The sequence below is a fragment of the Salarias fasciatus genome, chromosome 2, assembly GCF_902148845.1.
Source record: "Salarias fasciatus chromosome 2, fSalaFa1.1, whole genome shotgun sequence".
In the NCBI taxonomy this organism is placed as follows: Eukaryota; Metazoa; Chordata; class Actinopteri; order Blenniiformes; family Blenniidae; genus Salarias; species Salarias fasciatus.
Genome location: NC_043746.1, coordinates 14,021,612 through 14,042,104, shown reverse-complemented (window position 1 = coordinate 14,042,104; position 20,493 = coordinate 14,021,612). Strand labels below are relative to the sequence as shown.

Genomic DNA, 20,493 nt, shown 5'->3' with positions numbered 1-20,493 from the left:
CTGTCCAATTTTCTTAAAAACACAAAGATGAACACAAAGTACTTCCAAAAGTGGTGCAACTCACCTCAAATTGCCAAATGAATGATATTCAATGGAAAGCCACTAAACCACAGACATGTGAACCAACTGTAACACAGCTGAAACTGTGAATCGCATGCATTGTCAATATCACAATATGATTTTGAATACAACAGAAAAATGTATATCTGTGATACAGAGTAGATATTAGTGTTTCAAGTTAGTTGCACATTTGTGATTCCTGAAAATCCAGTAACACTGGATAGATGTGTCTTTTTCTGCAATATATGACCAAAGAACAAACAACTTCATAAAAGAGTTAAACGTGAATAAAAATATCAAAGAGTGATAAATTGACACCAGATTAAACCACCAGTGGCCGTAAAATATTCTGTGGGGCTCAGTTGAAAATTAAACAGGCATCTAGTCAATGAACTTGATATATTCACATTTGAATGCAGTTGAAGCTTTTCATGAAATGCTCATACATGGAAATGAATAAGAAGAATGTTAAAACAGTCCAACCTCGATAGGAGAGTCAGGCTCATCCAGGATGCTCTTCTCACTCTGTATCCGCTGCATCGTCCCTGTTGAACTGGGGTCCATGATCAGCACGTTCTGACTACCAGCTCTGCCGAACTTACAGTCACTCTTTCTGGAGTCAGTCGTCCTGCACACCTCGTAGTTGTACACATGTTGGAGAGTCCCTGTCCCCAAAGTGTCTGAGTAACGTGGTGGATAATATGGAATCACAGGCAGGTTGGACTGATACAGGATGCGGGACTGTCTCCATCTGTAGATTTTCACTGAGATAATCACCACCACACAGGTGATGAACAGGAAGGAAACTACAGCCAGAGCCAACACCAAGTAAAAAGTCAGGTTGTCATTGTACTCTTTGTCGTGGATCAGGTCAGTGAACTCTGACAGCACTTCAGGGAAGCTGTCCGCCACCGCCACGTTCACAATGACTGTAGCTGAACGAGAGGGCTGTCCGTTGTCCTCCACTATGACAGCCAATCTTTGTTTGATTGCATCTTTATCAGTGACTTGGCGGACAGTTCTGATTTCTCCATTCTGCAATCCAACTTCAAACAGCGCTCTGTCTGTGGCTTTCTGGAGTTTATATGAGAGCCAGGCATTCTGTCCAGAGTCCACATCAACAGCCACCACTTTGGTCACCAGATATCCCACATCTGCTGAACGAGGCACCATCTCAGCAACCACAGAGCCACCAGTCTGCACTGGGTACAGGACCTGAGGGGGGTTGTCGTTCTGATCCTGGATCAGGATTTTCACTGTCACGTTGCTGCTGAGTGGAGGAGAGCCTCCATCCTGAGCTTTGACAAGAAACTGGAAATCTTTGATCTGCTCGAAGTCAAATGAGCGCACTGCATGAATGGCTCCACTATCTGCACTGACGGACACATATGAGGAGACTGGCACGCCATTAATGGAGGAGTCCTCCAGAATGTAAGAAACACGGGCATTCTGGTTCCAGTCAGCATCTGTGGCTTTTACTGTGAATATAGAGAGGCCTGGGGTGTTGTTTTCTACTATGTGAGCTTCGTATGAGCTCCTTTCAAAGACAGGTGGGTTATCATTCACATCAGAAATTTGTAAGGTGAGAGTGACGCTGCTGGAGAGGGAGGGGACTCCCTCATCAGAGCAGGTCACTGTGATGTTATACTCAGAGGATCTCTCTCGGTCTAACCCACTGTCAGTCAATAAACTATAGAAATTATTTGTAGACAATTTTAACACAAATGGCACATTGTCACTGATAAAGCATTGCACTTTTCCATTTTCTTCTGTGTCTTTATCATCAATATTTATAACAGTAACAACAGTATTGAGACTTGCGTCTTCTGATATCACATTTGATTTTGACATTATATTAATTTGGGGCTTGTTATCATTTACATCTTGCACATCAATAACAAGTTTACACGAATCTGAGAGTCCTCCTTCGTCACTAGCACGTAAATTAATCTGAAAATGTCGCGCATCTTCGAAATCAATGTTTCCAATCAAAGAGATTTCTCCATTCTCCTCGTTAACATGAAAAACCTTTCTTACGTCATCTAATGTATTTGTAATCGAATATGTTATTCTACTGTTGGAGCCTTGATCTGCATCTGAGGCTGTTACGGTAGCAACAACTGTCCCTTTGGGTGAATTCTCAGTAACTGTCGCTTTGTAAGTTTGCTGTGAAAAAACAGGAGCGTTATCATTCGCATCCAGAACTGTAATGATGATCAGCATTGTTCCTGACATCTGCGGCTCTCCTCCATCTACCGCTGTTAACACGAGAGATATCTGCTCTTGTTTTTCTCTGTCTAATGGCTTCTGTAACACCATTTCTACGTTTTTATTAACATCTGCGTTACTGTTTCCTTTCAGGGCAAAATTTTCAGTGGGTTTTAATTCGTACCTCTGGAGATCATTCGTTCCAACATCTCGATCCACAGCGCGTTGCAGCACAAATTTGGATCCTATCGTGGCAGATTCACTTATTTTGAATTCCATTTTCTCTTCCTCGAAGGTCGGTGCATTATCATTAATATCCGTGATTTGCACTGTGATCGTGTAAAATTCAATGGGATTCTCTAAAATGATCTGGAAATGTAGCGCACACGGCGTCGTCTGTCTGCATAGCGCCTCTCTGTCGATTCTCTCTTTAACAAGGAGGACTCCTCTTTCTCTGCTCAGCTCGATGTATGCATCACTATCTCTCGTGTATATGCGAGCTTTACCAGAGGACAGACGCTTTGTTTCTAGGCCTAAATCCTGCGCAATGTTACCGATTAACGATCCTTTCGCCATTTCTTCTGGTATTGTGTAACTAACCTGAGCAATCACCGAGTCAAAGGAAAAGAGAACTAAACACAACAGCAATATTCCCTCCATTGTTCGTTCACAGATTTCTCTCCTGGCGAGATTTAGAAATTCGACTGTATTTCCAATGAGAAGTGAGCCATTCCGGTAAAAAATAAAATAAAATAAAATACAAAAGTCGCTGTTTTTAATCCACAACAAGTAAAACGGCCAGGAAATTGTTAGAATCAGAGAAGGCACAAATCCGCAATGTCTGTCGTTTCGCTTCGATCCTGATGGCTTTCTGTCGGTGTCACATGAGAGGTGCTGCTATTCTAACTCTCAGTTATAAACACCATGGTCAACAGCGTCCCTGTGAGTTCATAATGTAACACTGCAGGAAACAACCACTGCACTGGATATTTTAGTGAGGACCAAACACAAAAGGAGACAACTCAGCAACAAGTAATAGAATTAACTAAAGAAGTGATTTGCAACATTCCTGAAGTAGAGACGATTTTGAATTAAAAAAAAAAAATACTGAGGTAAAGATATCAATAAATACACCAAAGTAACGCGACTGGATGTACACTCAATGTGGGTGAAAAGAAAAAGGACTTGAAAACGTCAATACATCCGGACTGAAGGGACTGGGCTGGAATTTTTTTTTGCGCTGTCCAAGGTGCTGAATTAACGACCCACTCACAAGTCAACAAAACGAGCAATGCACAGAAATGCATGCACCGAAGTGGATAAAGTTTTCAGCAAAAGATGAAATCACGAAAAAAGCAACGAAGAACAACTGTTGTCACCTGATTTGAACAGCTCAGCACCACGAAACCCACAACGGTAAAGAATCTTTCAGACAGAAATCTGACGTCAACGGATGAAAACGATTACTGATGGAAAATCTTGTTTGTCGCATTAGAAAATTTGGTGGTAAAACACACACACAAAAGACCAAGATAATGTTAAATTACGTGACGTTTGAAAAGTAAGTAAAAAACTTCTTTATCGGTGTCAAAAAGAAACCTGACAGAACACAATGTGGAAAACAGAACAGACAGAACAAAAAGAAAAAGCATCAAAACTAAATACTGATGGAAACTTAAGGAGGGAAAACAAAGCCTGAGCTCACGAGAATTGTAACATATGCATATACCCTCAAATGCCATTTAAAAATAGATTCATATGAGGCAGACTTAATCAACTAACCTCGACAGGAGAGTCAGGTTCATCCAGGATGCTCTTCTCACTCTGTATCCGCTGCATCGTCCCTGTTGAACTGGGGTCCATGATCAGCACGTTCTGACTACCAGCTCTGCCGAACTTACAGTCACTCTTTCTGGAGTCTGTGGTCCTGCACACCTCGTAGTTGTACACATGTTGGAGAGTCCCTGTCCCCAAAGTGTCTGAGTAACGTGGAGGATAATATGGAATCACTGGCAGGTTGGACTGATACATGATGCGAGACTGTCTCCATCTGTAGATTTTCACGGAGATAATCACCACCACACAGGTGATGAACAGGAAGGAGACTACAGCCAGAGCCAACACCAAGTAAAAAGTCAGGTTGTCATTGTACTCCTTGTCGTGGATCAGGTCAGTGAACTCTGACAGCACTTCAGGGAAGCTGTCCGCCACCGCCACGTTCACAATGACTGTAGCTGAACGAGAGGGCTGTCCGTTGTCCTCCACTATGACAGTCAGTCTTTGTTTGACTGCATCTTTATCATTAACTTGGCGGATGGTTCTGATTTCTCCATTCTGTAATCCAACTTCAAACAGCGCTCTGTCTGTGGCTTTCTGGAGTTTATATGAGAGCCAGGCATTCTGTCCAGAGTCCACATCAACAGCCACTACTTTCGTCACCAGATAGCCCACATCTGCTGAACGAGGCACCATCTCAGCCACCACTGAGCCACCAGTCTGCACTGGGTACAGGACCTGAGGGGGGTTGTCGTTCTGGTCCTGGATCAGGATTTTCACTGTCACGTTGCTGTTGAGTGGAGGAGAGCCTCCATCCTGAGCTTTGACAAGAAACTGGAAATCTTTGATCTGCTCGAAGTCAAAAGAGCGCACTGCATGGATGACTCCACTGTCTGCACTGACGGACACATATGAGGAGACTGGCACTCCGTTCACAGAGGAGTCCTCCAGTATGTAAGAAACACGGGCATTCTGGTTCCAGTCAACATCTGTGGCTTTCACTGTAAATATAGAGAGGCCTGGTGTGTTGTTTTCTACGATGCTGGCCTCGTATGAGCTCCTCCCAAAGACAGGTGCGTTATCATTCACATCAGAGATCTGTAAGGTGAGAGTGACACTGCTGGAGAGAGAGGGCACTCCCTCATCAGAGCAGGTCACTGTGATATTATACTGAGAAGATCTCTCCCGGTCTAAATCACTGTCTGTTACCAAGCTATAGAAATTACTTGTTGATGGTTTTAAAATGAAGGGTATGTTTTCAGTAATATAGCATTTTACATCTCCGTTTTCACTTGAGTCTAAGTCCTCGACATTTATAACAGTCACAACTGTGGCTTGTGTGACATCTTCTGATATAACATTGGATTTTGACAGTATATTAATTTCGGGTTTGTTGTCATTTATATCTTGAACATCAATGAGCACCTTGGCTGAATCAGTCAGTCCTCCTTCGTCACTTGCGCGCACATTTATTTCATAATGTTTCGATTTTTCAAAATCAACATTTCCGACTACAGAAACTTCGCCACTGTCAGGGTTTACTTGAAATATTTTAAACACATTTCCTAATGTATTTGTAATAGAATATGTTACTTTACTATTAGAGCCATGATCAGCATCTGAGGCTGTTACAGTAGCAACAACTGTGCCAATAGGGGAATTCTCAGTTACTGTCGCTTTGTATGTTTTCTGTGTAAAAACAGGAGCGTTATCATTCGCATCTAAAACTGTAATGACGATCAGCATTGTTCCTGACATCTGCGGCTCTCCACCATCTACCGCTGTTAGTACGAGAGATATCTGCTCCTGTTTCTCTCTGTCTAAAGGCTTTTGTAACACCATCTCCACGTTTTTTACACCATCTGCATGATTGTGAACTGTCAACGCGAAATTATCCGTCGGTTTGAGTTCAAACTTTTGAACGCTGTTCGTTCCAACATCGAGATCCTCAGCTCTCTCCAGGTCAAATTTCGATCCAATAACCGCCGACTCGCTTATTTTAAACAATATTTCTTTTTTTCCAAAGACTGGCGCATTGTCATTAATATCAGTAATCTGTACAGTTATCGCATAAAACTCAATGGGATTCTCTAAAATGATCTGAAAATGTAAAGCACAAAGCGCCGTCTCTGCACACAGCGCCTCTCTGTCGATCCTTTCCTTGACGAGGAGGACTCCTCTTTCTCTGTTCAGCTCGATGTACTCGTCGCTGTTTCTCGTGTAGATTTTTGCTTTACCGGATATCAAACGTTTAACCTCCAAACCCAAATCCTGCGCTATGTTTCCCACGAGAGATCCTTTAGACATTTCCTCTGGAACAGAGTAGCTGACCTGTGCGATCACTGCGTCGAACGAGAGGAGAGAAATAAACAACAGTACTTGCCGATTCATTGTTCTACTCGATCTTTTTTTTCCACTGTGAAGCTACACGGTCCATATATAATCCACGTATCAGAGTCCGGGATGATCTCCCAACATCGTTTTTTTTCTTTTTAATGAAGTCTAAAAAATCCGATATCTCCAAAGGGGAAAGCGCTTTGATTTATATTTTTCATCAGTCCGCTTCAATGAGATGAGATCCTTGCCCGACGTTTTCTCTTTGTATAATGACGGCGCTGGAAGGGAGGTTCTGCAACACTGACATTCATCAACATCTTAGCCAACAGCGGCCCTGAGAGTTCACATCGTACAACTGCAGAAAACCAACTAAAAACCAACTCAGTATGAAATGTCCGCCAAATACCAATGCGTCATCATAAAAATAAAGCACATTTCATGTCATGTTCCAGTTTTCATACGATTTATGAAATCAGTCAACACGATTTGCGTTTGATAAGTCTAAAATACACAGATATTAATGTTTGAAAGGGCTATTTGAACTCTGGGACCTGTCTTTTACCGTCCTGTCTGAGTGATCATTACCCGCTTAATACAGAGGAATGATAATAGAGATGATCGTTAAAATGACCTGTTAACATAATTGAAAGCCCAGGTTTCAGTGTTAAAAGATGGTGGGACTCACAATAAAGTGTGTTAACAGTATTTGATTTTAAGTTCATAAGTCTCACGAAATGTTTTCGCATATCATTTATTTACGTGTTCATTGTCTTTGTCTGTCAATATGAACTTGTGCAAATATGAATATTCATGAGGGATTGGTATATGTAAATACGAAGAACTGCTGACTATCAATTATTGATAAAGGAGAAGGCGTATATAAAATGAGCATTTGCTTCTACTCCTTTTCAGACATGGGAACATTGTTTTACTATTGACTATTTTAGTTTGGGGTATTTTGATGTTTTGTTTTCATCATGTCTGAAATAAAGCCTTCAATCAATCAATCAATCAATCAATCAATCAATCAATCAATCAATCAAATGCTGCTTTTCACGATGCTGAAGTTAGAAAATGCAATTCGTGGTAATACAAACAACTTTGTGAAATTCCATGATTAGTATTTGGCCTACCGCTCAACAACACAACTGTGAGTTTCAAATTACTTGACCGCGTGTTTTAAACACAGCTTTCAGGGCATTTTTTTCTCTCTCAGAACTCTGACAATAATTCTAATTACAAAAACGTGTTGTATTACAGACTCACCATGTAGTATAAAAGCACAACCAAACTTGAGTTACGAGAGAAACTAGCTAATGAATGCAAGACAGCACGAAAAACAAAACAAGAATATCACCATCACCCCAAGCCCCCAAAATAAATAAATAAATAAATAAATAAATACAGCTTCTAACCTCGATAGGAGAGTCAGGTTCATCCAGGATGCTCTTCTCACTCTGTATCCGCTGCATCGTCCCTGTTGAACTGGGGTCCATGATCAGCACGTTCTGACTACCAGCTCTGCCGAACTTACAGTCACTCCTTCTGGAGTCGGTCGTCCTGCACACCTCGTAGTTGTACACATGTTGGAGAGTCCCTGTCCCCAAAGTGTCTGAGTAACGTGGAGGATAATATGGAATCACTGGCAGGTTGGACTGATACAGGATGCGGGACTGTCTCCATCTGTAGATTTTCACTGAGATAATCACCACCACACAGGTGATGAACAGGAAGGAAACTACAGCCAGAGCCAACACCAAGTAAAAAGTTAGGTTGTCATTGTACTCCTTGTCGTGGATCAGGTCAGTGAACTCTGACAGCACTTCAGGGAAGCTGTCCGCCACCGCCACGTTCACAATGACTGTAGCTGAACGAGAGGGCTGTCCGTTGTCCTCCACTACGACAGTCAGTCGCTGTTTGACTGCATCTTTGTCAGTGACTTGGCGGACAGTTCTGATTTCTCCATTCTGTAATCCCACTTCAAACAGCGCTCTGTCTGTGGCTTTCTGGAGTTTATATGAGAGCCAGGCATTCTGTCCAGAGTCCACATCAACAGCCACCACTTTGGTCACCAGATAGCCCACATCTGCTGAACGAGGCACCATCTCAGCCACCACAGAGCCACCAGTCTGCACTGGGTACAGGACCTGAGGGGGGTTGTCGTTCTGGTCCTGGATCCGGATTTTCACTGTCACATTGCTGCTGAGTGGAGGAGAGCCTCCATCCTGAGCTTTGACAAGGAACTGGAAATCTTTGATCTGTTCGTAGTCAAAAGAGCGCACTGCATGGATGACTCCACTATCTGCACTGACGGACACATATGAGGAGACTGGCACTCCGTTCACAGAGGAGTCCTCCAGAATGTAAGAAACACGGGCATTCTGGTTCCAGTCAGCATCAGTGGCTTTCACTGAGAAAACAGAGAGGCCTGGTGTGTTGTTTTCTACAATGTAGGCTTCATATGAGCTCCTCTCAAAGACAGGTGCGTTATCATTCACATCAGAAATCTGTAAAGTGAAAGTGACGCTGCTGGAGAGAGAGGGCACTCCCTCATCAGAGCAGGTCACTGTGATGTTATACTCAGAGGATCTCTCTCGGTCCATGCCACTCTCTGTCATAACAGTGAAGAAATTGTTTGTGGATGACTTAATGGCAAAAGGTATGTCTTCATTCAAAACGCACTTAACTTTGCCATTGTCGTTTGAATCTGAATCTTGAATGTTAAGCATTGTCACCACTGTCCCTGGTTTCATGTTTTCAGACAGTGTGCTGGATCGGGACATAACGTTAATGATGGGAGCATTATCGTTTGTGTCTGTCACATCTATAATTACCTTACATGCATCGGATAACCCTCCTTGATCTGACACCTGCACGTCTATCTCATAAAGTCTCCTTTTTTCATAATCCACATTGCCTGCTAATGACAGCACGCCACTGTCAGCATCTATTTCAAAAAAACTTGCTGCTGTCGATTTGGGAATCATGTAGGTCACTTTTCCGTTATTTCCTTTATCCACATCAGTAGCCTTCACGGTTGTTATCACGGTGCCAATTGGAGCGTTTTCTACAACACTCGCTTTGTACTCTGAATTTGAACAAACGGGTGCATTGTCATTTGCGTCTAAAACAGTTACAGTTATTTGCATTGTCCCTGAGAGCTGTGGTGAACCGCCATCCAGGGCGGTAAGAATTAATGATAAATGTTCGTGCTTCTCTCGATCTAAGGGTTGTTGTAAAACCATTTCGACGTGTTTGGTACCGTCCCCTCGGCTGGTTGTTTTCAATGCAAAATTATCGCTGGGTTTTAGCGTGTAGCTGCTCAAGCCGTTTATACCAACATCGCCATCAATCGCTTTTTCTAGGACAAAACGAGCTCCAGTGAGAGCCGACTCGGAAATTTCATATTTTATCTCACCTCTTTCAAATATTGGAGGATTGTCATTTACATCAGTAATTTCAACGGTTACTGTGTAAAACTCCATGGGATTTTCCAGGATCATTTGGAAATGTAGTGCGCAAGGCATTGTCTGACCGCAGAGCGTTTCTCGATCTATTCTCTCCTTCACGAGGAGCACTCCTTTTTCTCGCTTCAGCTCTACATACTCCTCAGTGCTACCAGTGAAAATACGAGCTTTACCAGAATTCAATCGGCCTACTCCTAATCCTAAATCGTGGGCTATATTACCTATGACAGCTCCTTTTTCCATTTCCTCTGGAACAGAGTAGCTGACCTGCGCCCGTGTGACAAGGAGATAGAGCATCAAGATAAAGAACACCGCTTCCAATTCCATTGTTCCGATCACACCTTTTTGAAGAAAAAAATGTTAAAATCCCAGTTCAGCTTCGGATTTTGACTTGTAGGCAAAACCGGAAGGTCCAGAATGTGGAATTTACCAGAAATCGCAAACAAAAGAATCACTCCACATCACTTGCTTCTGATCTCCATGTTAAATCCGACTAGAAGCGCAGGGTCTCTGTTTGAGTGCAAGGCGCTGACGTGTATGGGAGGCACTGCAACACATTTCCACCTCACAAAATTTGCAGCTAACAGCGTCTCTTTCTGTCGAATGTGATGAACTACAAGGCGCCTTTTGGAGACGTCTTATTTAAATAAAAATGTGACGGACCTATTAGTTTTTCTTCAAATAATTATAGTTTAATTTACAATGAAAAGAAATCAGTAATTTTAAAAAAATTACTAATACAACACACTGATCACAATTTATGATATAAAAAAAGGAAGCAAAAGCAGCAGCAGCAACAACAGCAACAACTCACAAAGCTTCACAATCTTCTGTCAAAAAATGTCTACACCAGCATGAACAGAATACAACCCGGAATCACTCACATTGCTGTTAAAATTTTAAGAACGAAATAATGGTTGATTCCTAATACACAAGTAGCAACCAATGTCACTAAAGAAACATTGATGTTATGTTTTCGATGTTGTTAAACAATGTTACCTAGAAGTACGAATATTTTTCGAAATATAATAAAAGCGTGACGGGGTTCCTTCTGGGAAATGTCTCACAAAATATGGCGCATTTGAAGATGACCGTTTGCAAATGTTTATTTCACCACTCCACAAACACCAGTGATAAAAAAAAAATACTTGCAAGTTCTGTTTTTTCCATCACTCGTGTTTTTTAGCGTGACACCTGTCGCGGAAGGAACCCTGTCACAAAAGGTCAGACTGACGAAGGCAGAAAACACTTTCAGTTACATGCACTGTCCGTGGTGCTGTAGCTCAAGCTGCTTTGCAGGCGGACTTATCCTAAACAGTGGGGCGTGTTTTTTGAAGTCAAACTACAAATGTTGAAATATTATCTGCGGCATTCATCCATACATCCAGGGCCGGCTCTAGGCATAGGCGAACTAGACGGCCGCCTAGGGCGCCACGTCCCGAGGGGGGCGCCGCGGTCGTACAAGGGGCGCCACGACGCTTTGTGTTCCGTGTGCCCCGCTGTGCAGCGGTCCGACGCACTGCGCTCCTCGTCCTCGGCGCTGGCCGGCACTGAGGCGCATACCGGCGCTGGCCTCGGCGCACCCCCCCCCCCCCCCCCGCTCAACAAATATCGGGACCGGTCGAAAAACACGCTCCCAAGGGGCGCTCGTCTCGGTCTCGCCTAGGGCGCCTCTGAAGCCCGGGCCGGCCCTGCATACATCAAAACAAAACACTCTTAAGCGACCGAAGATTTACATTTTGAGCATCAACTAACAGGACAAAATGAGCAACGCAACTATATCAATACAACTGGCTAAAAATTTCAATAAGCAACAAGCCCATCTTATAATCAATCTGTTTAAAATGTGTGCAGTTTTAATCGTAAATAGTTCAGAAAAACAAACCTGTTGATTTAAAAGACAGTAAATTAGGTATTTTTAAAATACAACAAAATGTGTGCAGAAGATAAAAAATGTGACAAGGAGGGAACGCAGGAAACGAAACCACGATCCAAAGTCAACTGCAACCGTTGATACACTGTACTCACAAATACTTATCAATTCCATACCATAACAAGCTGTGCAACTTTCAGTCAGACTTCTTTATCTGTCCTGAAACGCAGTTGAGGGCGATGGGGGAGCTCTCCGTGGTGCTGAACTCATAGTTGCACGGGCATAAAGGCAATGTCTGAAGCTATTTTCTACATATTGGGAAGCATCAAGGGAAAGTTTTGGGACTTTTTTTTCCCACCGACATTGAAATAATGAAACAAAATAGTTTCACCGGTGGCTTATTGGGTGAAACAAACTGACATTTTACGAATCATTTCTAATTTCAAAAAGTGTAAATGATGGAAAACGTCGTAACGTAGTTTTAGAGTCCTTCATTCTGAGATCAGAGTTATGTGTTTTCCAAATGTTCAATTAATATGAAAGAACAAACCTCAACCACGGCAGATCATAGCTCGAGGCAGAACTACTTGTAAACTATAAATACATGATAAAAATTTTGACCACAAAGGCACCGGCAGCTAAACAAAGTTAGCCTGATAATCTGACAAGAACCAAAAATAATTCAAACTAATGCAATGCATGAAAAAGACAAAAGGATCAAAAGAGATTAAATGCAGAAAAAAACAGTAGAGAGACAGAGAAAGAGAGAGAGAGAGAGTCAGAGAGAGAGACTGTGTGTAGTGATACAGATGAACAACATTTATAGGATAAGATAAGAAATACCATAGTCAGGGAGTAGGAGCAAGTGAAATGTATCTAACCTCAACAGGAGAGTCAGGCTCATCCAGGATGCTCTTCTCACTCTGTAACCGCTGCATCGTCCCTGTTGAACTGGGGTCCATGATCAGCACGTTCTGACTACCAGCTCTGCCGAACTTACAGTCACTCTTTCTGGAGTCAGTCGTCCTGCACACCTCGTAGTTGTACACATGTTGGAGAGTCCCTGTCAAGTCCCTGTCCCAGTTCAAAATAGGAAGAATGTACCAGTTTGTCTTTCCAGTGCCCGTCAATGTAACGCACTCTGTCTGCTTTTCCTCTGACACCACAGCGGGAAAGGAGGGACCTGTATGGTGATATTTTAGATTGACCAACAGCGTCCCTTAGAGTCAACCATCTGTAATTTCAAGCCGCATGACAATATCTCAACAAGATTAATCAGAACATGAGATGTGGCCTACAGTATATTAGAGTGTTCTAATCCCAAATTTGAAAGGAACAGCTCCACACATAGCTCCTCATGAAAAGTAATTTTGGATGACACACTAACTCAAATAAAAAAAAAAGAAAACAAAAGAAAAAAAACCCCAGCAAACTTAGAGATATGACAAAATGTTATCTTCAATTCGGAAAGTGTGGAACTGTAGAAAAACATGTATACGCATTTAAAAAAAAACCCTGTTTTTATGACATATTGATGAAGTCTTCTAAAGTATTGATTGTCAACTATTTTCCTGTGGAGATAATTCACAGTGGGTATAACAATTATGTTGTATATGTATTTTTAACAATGATTTACTGAGAAAAACCCTAACAGATATGTCTGAATCAACCATTAATAAAAATGAAAGCAAATGTAATTAAAAATTAGCACACCTCCAAAAATCTGTAAGACTGAATACCTGATGCGTGTCAACAAAGAGAGATGCTCTCCATGGTGCTGAAAATATCCACACAGGAAAGTACAACCACTCAAAGCAAAAATAACTAACCTCTAGAGGAGAGTCAGGTTCATCCAGGATGCTCTTCTCACTCTGTATCCGCTGCATCGTCCCTGTTGAACTGGGGTCCATGATCAGCACATTCTGACTACCAGCTCTGCCGAACTTACAGTCACTCTTTCTGGAGTCTGTCGTCCTGCACACCTCGTAGTTGTACACATGTTGGAGAGTCCCTGTCCCCAAAGTGTCTGAGTAACGAGGAGGATAATATGGAATCACTGGCAGGTTGGACTGATACATGATGCGGGACTGTCTCCATCTGTAGATTTTCACGGAGATAATCACCACCACACAGGTGATGAACAGGAAGGAAACGACAGCCAGAGCCAACACCAAGTAAAAAGTCAGGTTGTCATTGTACTCCTTGTCGTGGATCAGGTCAGTGAACTCTGACAGCACTTCAGGGAAGCTGTCCGCCACCGCCACGTTCACAATGACTGTAGCTGAACGAGAGGGCTGTCCGTTGTCCTCCACTATGACAGTCAGTCGTTGTTTGACTGCATCTTTGTCAGTGACTTGGCGGATAGTTCTGATTTCTCCATTCTGTAATCCCACTTCAAACAGCGCTCTGTCGGAGGCTTTCTGGAGTTTATATGAGAGCCAGGCATTCTGTCCAGAGTCCACATCAACAGCCACTACTTTCGTCACCAGATAGCCCACATCTGCTGAACGAGGCACCATCTCAGCCACCACTGAGCCACCAGTCTGCACTGGGTACAGGACCTGAGGGGGGTTGTCGTTCTGGTCCTGGATCAGGATTTTCACTGTCACGTTGCTGCTGAGTGGAGGAGAGCCTCCATCCTGAGCTTTGACAAGAAACTGGAAATCTTTGATCTGCTCGTAGTCAAAAGAGCGCACTGCATGGATGACTCCACTATCTGCACTGACGGACACATATGAGGAGACTGGCACTCCGTTAACAGAGGAGTCCTCCAGAATGTAAGAAACACGGGCATTCTGGTTCCAGTCAACATCTGTGGCTTTCACTGTGAATATAGAGAGGCCTGGGGTGTTGTTTTCTATTATGTGGGCTTCATATGAGTTCCTCTCAAAGACAGGTGGGTTATCATTCACATCTGAGATCTGTAGGGTGAGAGTGACGCTGCTGGAGAGAGAGGGCACTCCCTCATCAGAGCAGGTCACTGTGATATTATACTTAGGGGACCTTTCACGGTCTAACTCACTGTCTGTCACTAAAGTATAGAAATTATTTGTTGATGATTTCAGCACAAATGGGATATTTTCAGTGATATAACATTGCACATTTCCATTCTCTCCAGAATCAATGTCCTCAATATTTATCATTATAATGGCTGTGTTAAGTGGGGCATTTTCCGAAATCATGCTTGACTTTGACATTATGTTAATTTCAGGTGTGTTATCGTTAATATCTTGCACGTCGATTAATAATTTACAAGAATCAGTGAGTCCTCCGTCGTCGCTAGCACGTACATTTACTTGAAAGTGTTTCGATTTTTCAAAATCAATGTTTCCAACTACAGAAACTTCACCAGTTCCCGGGTTGACTTCAAACATTTTCTTCACATTGTCTAACGTATTTGTAATCGTATATGTTACTTTACTGTTTGAGCCTTGATCTGCATCTGAGGCTGTTACACGAGCAACAACTGTGCCTATAGGGGAATTTTCTGTAACTGTAGCTTTGTATGTTTGCTGTGTAAAAACAGGAGCGTTATCATTCGCGTCTAAAACTGTAATGACGATCAGCATTGTTCCTGACATCTGCGGCTCTCCTCCATCTACTGCTGTTAACACGAGAGATATCTGCTCCTGTTTCTCTCTGTCTAAAGGCTTCTGTAATACCATCTCCACGTTTTTAACGCCATTTGTGTTACTGTGCATTTTTAGCGAAAAATTATCCGTTGGTTTGAGTTCATATTTTTGAACGCCATTAGATCCAACATCGAGATCCTCAGCTCTCTCCAGGTCAAATTTTGCTCCAATAACCGCTGACTCACTAATTCTAAAAACTATCTCACGTTTTTCAAATGTAGGTGCATTGTCATTAATATCAGTAACCTGTACAGTCACCGTGTAAAACTCCATCGGATTCTCTAAAATGATCTGAAAATGTAAAGCACAAAGCGCCGTCTCTGTACACAGCGCCTCTCTGTCGATCCTTTCCTTGACGAGGAGGACTCCTCTTTCTCTGTTCAGCTCGATGTACTCGTCGCTGTTTCTCGTGTAGATTTTTGCTTTACCGGATATCAAACGTTTAACTTCCAAACCCAAATCCTGCGCTATGTTTCCCACCAGAGATCCTTTAGACATTTCCTCTGGAACAGAGTAGCTGACCTGCGCGATCACTGCGTCGAAGGAAAGGAGGGAAATAAACAACAGTACTTGCCGATTCATTGTTCTATTCGATCTTTTTTCCACTGTGAAGATGCACAGTCCATTTATAATCCACGAATCACAGTCCACATTGATCCCACAAGTCGGCTTTCAATGAAATCTTAAAAGCCCGATATCTCAAAAGATGAACACTGATTGAATAATTTTTAATCAGTCCGTTTCCATCAGCGTTGTACGATCCTTTCTAGTCGTTTCCTTTTTGTATAATGACGACGTCAGAAGGGAGGTCCTGCTATCCTCTTTCATTCATTAACATCTTAGCCAACAGCGGCCCTAAGAGTTCACTTCATAAAACTGCAGAAAACAAACGAAAAATTAACTCTATGAAATGTCTGTTGAATATGTGACTTTAAAACAATGATGCACGTTTTGATATCATGCTCCACATTTAATAGCTTTAAGAAACTACTCAATAATATTTGCAAATGGTAAATGACTAGAATATATAAATAATGATGTATGAAACGAGTATTTCAAGACTGAGACCCGAATAAAGAACTGTCTTTGAGCGACGCTTATCCACTTAATGTAGAGCAATAACAATTTTAACAATGCTTTGATTTTACATAGCGCTTTTCGGGACACTCGGAGTTGCTTTACAATTGCATTATTCATTAACTCCATACTCGATGCTGGTAAATGCACAAACACCTGGGGTAAAGTGACGGAAGACCATTCGCCCCTCCGACCCCTCCGACCACCACCACCAACCAATCACTTTCACACGGCATTCACACAGGCTTTCTTGTGTTCACGCGCAGTCTCTCATATAGGCTCTGTCCAGGCCAGAGCTTCAGAGATCTGACAGGTTGTGGTATGAGCGAGGCGTTATGATATAAGAGATAATTGTTTAAAACAAAACAAAAACAAAAAACAAAAAACAAAAAACAAAAAAACTAAAAACTAATCATTAATATAAATTGGGCCATGTTCACTGTTAAAAGTAGATGTTTCGACTCAAAATGAAAGCGTGATCACAGGACTTGATTGTAAAGTTAGAATACTGCAACAAGAGTCTCGCTGATTCCGTCGCTGTCCACGGTGCTGAAATTACAAAACGAAAAAAAAAAAAAATCTGTGCAAAGAACTCTGTCACACGGCGTGGTTACTGTGATCACTCTTATCAACACCACGACTGATCGTAAGTTTCAAATTACTGCACTGCTATTGACACAGAACCTCAATGTTTTTTTTCTCTCAGAATTCAATTCACACGCGTGTAGTATTTAACACGACTTTACGTCTAATAAAAAACACAAGCAAACGAGAGTTATGAGGGAAAAAAGATGAATACGCAGGTAAAACAGCACGTAAAAAAACAAAAACAAAAAACAAATAACTTCTCACCTCTAGAGGAGAGTCAGGTTCATCCAGGATGCTCTTCTCACTCTGTATCCGCTGCATCGTCCCTGTTGAACTGGGGTCCATGATCAGCACGTTCTGACTACCAGCTCTGCCGAACTTACAGTCACTCTTTCTGGAGTCTGTCGTCCTGCACACCTCGTAGTTGTACACATGTTGGAGAGTCCCTGTCCCCAAAGTGTCTGAGTAACGTGGAGGATAATATGGAATCACAGGCAGGTTGGGCTGATACATGATGCGGGACTGTCTCCATCTGTAGATTTTCACTGAGATAATCACCACCACACAGGTGATGAACAGGAAGGAAACGACAGCCAGAGCCAACACCAAGTAAAAAGTCAGGTTGTCATTGTACTCCTTGTCGTGGATCAGGTCAGTGAACTCTGACAGCACTTCAGGGAAGCTGTCCGCCACCGCCACGTTCACAATGACTGTAGCTGAACGAGAGGGCTGTCCGTTGTCCTCCACTGTAACAGTCAGTCGTTGTTTGACTGCATCTTTATCATTGACTTGGCGGATAGTTCTGATTTCTCCATTCTGTAATCCCACTTCAAACAGCGCTCTGTCGGAGGCTTTCTGGAGTTTATATGATAGCCAGGCATTCTGTCCAGAGTCAACATCAACAGCCACCACTTTGGTCACCAGATAGCCCACATCTGCTGAACGAGGCACCATCTCAGCCACCACTGAGCCACCAGTCTGCACTGGGTACAGGACCTGAGGGGGGTTGTCGTTCTGGTCCTGGATCAGGATTTTCACTGTCACGTTGCTGCTGAGTGGAGGAGAGCCTCCATCCTGAGCTTTGACAAGGAACTGAAAATCTTTGATCTGCTCGTAGTCAAAAGAGCGCACTGCATGGATGACTCCACTGTCTGCACTGACGGACACATATGAGGAGACTGGCACTCCGTTAATAGACGAGTCCTCCAGTATGTAAGAAACACGGGCATTCTGGTTCCAGTCAACATCTGTGGCTTTCACTGTAAATATAGAGAGGCCCGGGGTGTTGTTTTCAACGATGTAGGCCTCATATGAGCTCCTCTCAAAGACAGGTGCGTTATCATTCACATCAGAGATCTGTAAGGTGAGAGTGACGCTGCTGGAGAGGGAGGGCACTCCCTCGTCAGAGCAGGTCACTGTGATATTATACTCAGATGATCTCTCTCGGTCTAAATCACTGTCTGTCGTGATACTAAAAAAATTATTCGATGTTGATGAGACTGAAAACGGCACATTTTTGTTTATGTCACAATTAACTTTTCCATTTTCACCCGCGTCAAGGTCTTGAATATTCACAATGGTGACTACAGTGCCAGGCTTGATATTCTCTGCCACCACATTGGATTTTGACATTACATTAATAGCAGGCTCGTTGTCATTTGTATCAAGTATTTCAACAATAATTTTAGTAGTGTCGGTCAGTCCTCCTTCGTCACTGGCTCGAACGTAAATTTGATACTGACGCTTCTTTTCAAAGTCAGCATTTCCGACTAATTTCACTTCTCCAGTTTCTCCATGTATGTCAAATATATCAGAGGCATCATCAACAGAGTTTAAAACTGAATAGGATATTTTTCCATTTGATCCCTCGTCTAAATCAGTGGCACTAACTGTGACTACTACCATCCCTGAGAGTGAATTTTCCCTCAAGGTGGACTTATACGTTCTCTGTGTAAAAACTGGAGCATTATCGTTACTGTCAAGCACAGTTATGTGTATCTGAACCGCGCCAGAGAGCTGCGGCTCCCCACCATCTACTGCAGTCAGCTCGAGCAACAAATTGCTTTGTTGTTCTCGATCAAGAGGTTTCTGCAAAACCATTTCAACCATCTTGCTTCCGTCTGCTTGATTGTGCAACTTTAAAGCGAAGTTATCAGTTGGTTTTAACATATAACTCTGGAGGCCATTTTTACCAACATCCAGATCGATCGCCTGCTCGAGTAGAAATGCCGTTCCTGTAACAGCTGACTCGCTTATTCTGAATTGCATTTCACCACGTTTGAACATCGGAGCGTTGTCATTGACGTCTTTGATTTCGACGTTAATGCTGTAAAACTCCATCGGATTCTCCAAAATAACCTGCAAATGCAAAGCACAAGGGGCCGTCTGTGCACATAGCAGCTCTCGGTCTATTTTATCTTTCACGAGGAGGACTCCTTTTTCCCGATTCAACTCGATGTAGTCTGCGCTGTCAGCCACATATATGCGAGCTTTTCCTGACTTCAATCTTTTCACATCCAAACCCAAATCTTGGGCAAGATCACCGACAAAAGATCCTTTCGGCAACTCCTCCGGAATAGAATAGCTGACCTGCCCAGTAACTGAGATGATTCCAAATAACGAGATGAGAAGCAGTACTTGCCGTTTCATTGTTCTGACCGTCGTGTGACTGTCGAAATACAAGAATCAAAATCCCCCCAAAAAACAATAAATTAAAGCTGAGATATGATCCTCTTTGTCCTGAGGTTTTGTAATCACCAATGAGATTGTAAATGATTCTGGAAAAATAACATCTATCCACAATCCACTAATTGCAAACTGTGTCGATGGCGTATTCCGTTCTGTTCATTGTGTCTTTTCTCTTGCCCGATATCCGTCCTTATGGGTGGAGGAACTGCTGGTTCCTTCTCCTCACAAACACTGTTTGGTCAACAGCGGCCCTAAGAGTTCATCATATTGAACTACACACTGCTGTGGCAGCCAGAAAATAATTTACTGTCCCCATATTATTTCACATCTTCAGTATAACGTCAAAAACAGATAAAACCAAATTAAAAATTACTTCTTTTTTCCTTTCAAGAAGAGTGTGAAAGATCACCTTCAATGTACAGTGTACTGGGATGAGAAAACGATCGGACCCTCCTCAAAATACACGAAAAAGTGAAAAAAAAAAAAAAAAACAGAGAGAGAGAGAGAGAGAGAGAGCGAGAGAGAGAGAGAGAGAGAGAGAGAGAGAGAGAGAGAGAGAGAGAGAGAGATTGATATCGAGATGGAAGAACGACGCTCAAGTATTAAAACTGCAAGGATGGTTTCAAACACACACACACACACACACACACACACACACACACTGAAGATTCCACTTTGCAACAGTTGTTTGTCGCCCCTTTGTCGTTAAAATGTCTATAAATACAGACTGAAATTCCCCCCCAAAAAACAAGCTTAATTTCTGTTTCACATTAATGTGGCTAGTACT

At 42.5% G+C, this 20,493-nt stretch overlaps 3 protein-coding genes across 13 annotated transcripts in view; all 3 read right to left on the bottom strand.

Moving 5' to 3' along the window:
* The window catches only part of LOC115397429 (protocadherin gamma-C5-like), a 292,251-nt gene that overhangs the window by 105,859 nt on the left and 165,899 nt on the right, over positions 1-20,493 (bottom strand). The window lies entirely within an intron of this gene.
* Positions 519-19,686, bottom strand: LOC115397678 (protocadherin gamma-A11-like). Of its 2 annotated transcripts, none has more exons than XM_030104116.1 (2): positions 18,318-19,686; positions 519-1,578 (listed from the first exon to the last, which is right to left on the bottom strand). In XM_030104116.1, the coding sequence occupies exons 1-2, from the start codon at positions 19,665-19,667 to the stop codon at positions 529-531; spliced, it is 2,400 nt and encodes a 799-aa protein (XP_029959976.1). In that variant the 5' UTR covers positions 19,668-19,686; the 3' UTR covers positions 519-528. The 2 variants fall into 2 exon arrangements, with proteins under 2 accessions (XP_029959976.1, XP_029959985.1); XM_030104125.1 differs by lacking the exon at positions 18,318-19,686 and adding an exon at positions 8,808-10,189 and having other exon boundaries at positions 519-1,554.
* On the bottom strand, positions 3,999-6,473 carry LOC115397707 (protocadherin gamma-A2-like). Its single transcript, XM_030104152.1, has one exon. The coding sequence runs from the start codon at positions 6,433-6,435 to the stop codon at positions 4,042-4,044; it is 2,394 nt and encodes a 797-aa protein (XP_029960012.1). The 5' UTR covers positions 6,436-6,473; the 3' UTR covers positions 3,999-4,041.

Coding starts and splice junctions, on each gene's coding strand:
- LOC115397707 (XM_030104152.1), bottom strand. CDS start 6,435: ATGAATCGGCAAGTACTGTTGTTTATTTCTCTCCTCTCGTTCGACGCA.
- LOC115397678 (XM_030104116.1), bottom strand. CDS start 19,667: ATGAAACGGCAAGTACTGCTTCTCATCTCGTTATTTGGAATCATCTCA. Junction 1,579..18,317: donor GGAGCTCATATGAGGCCTAC/ATCGTTGAAAAC, acceptor TACGAAGCTCAC/ATAGTAGAAAACAACACCCC.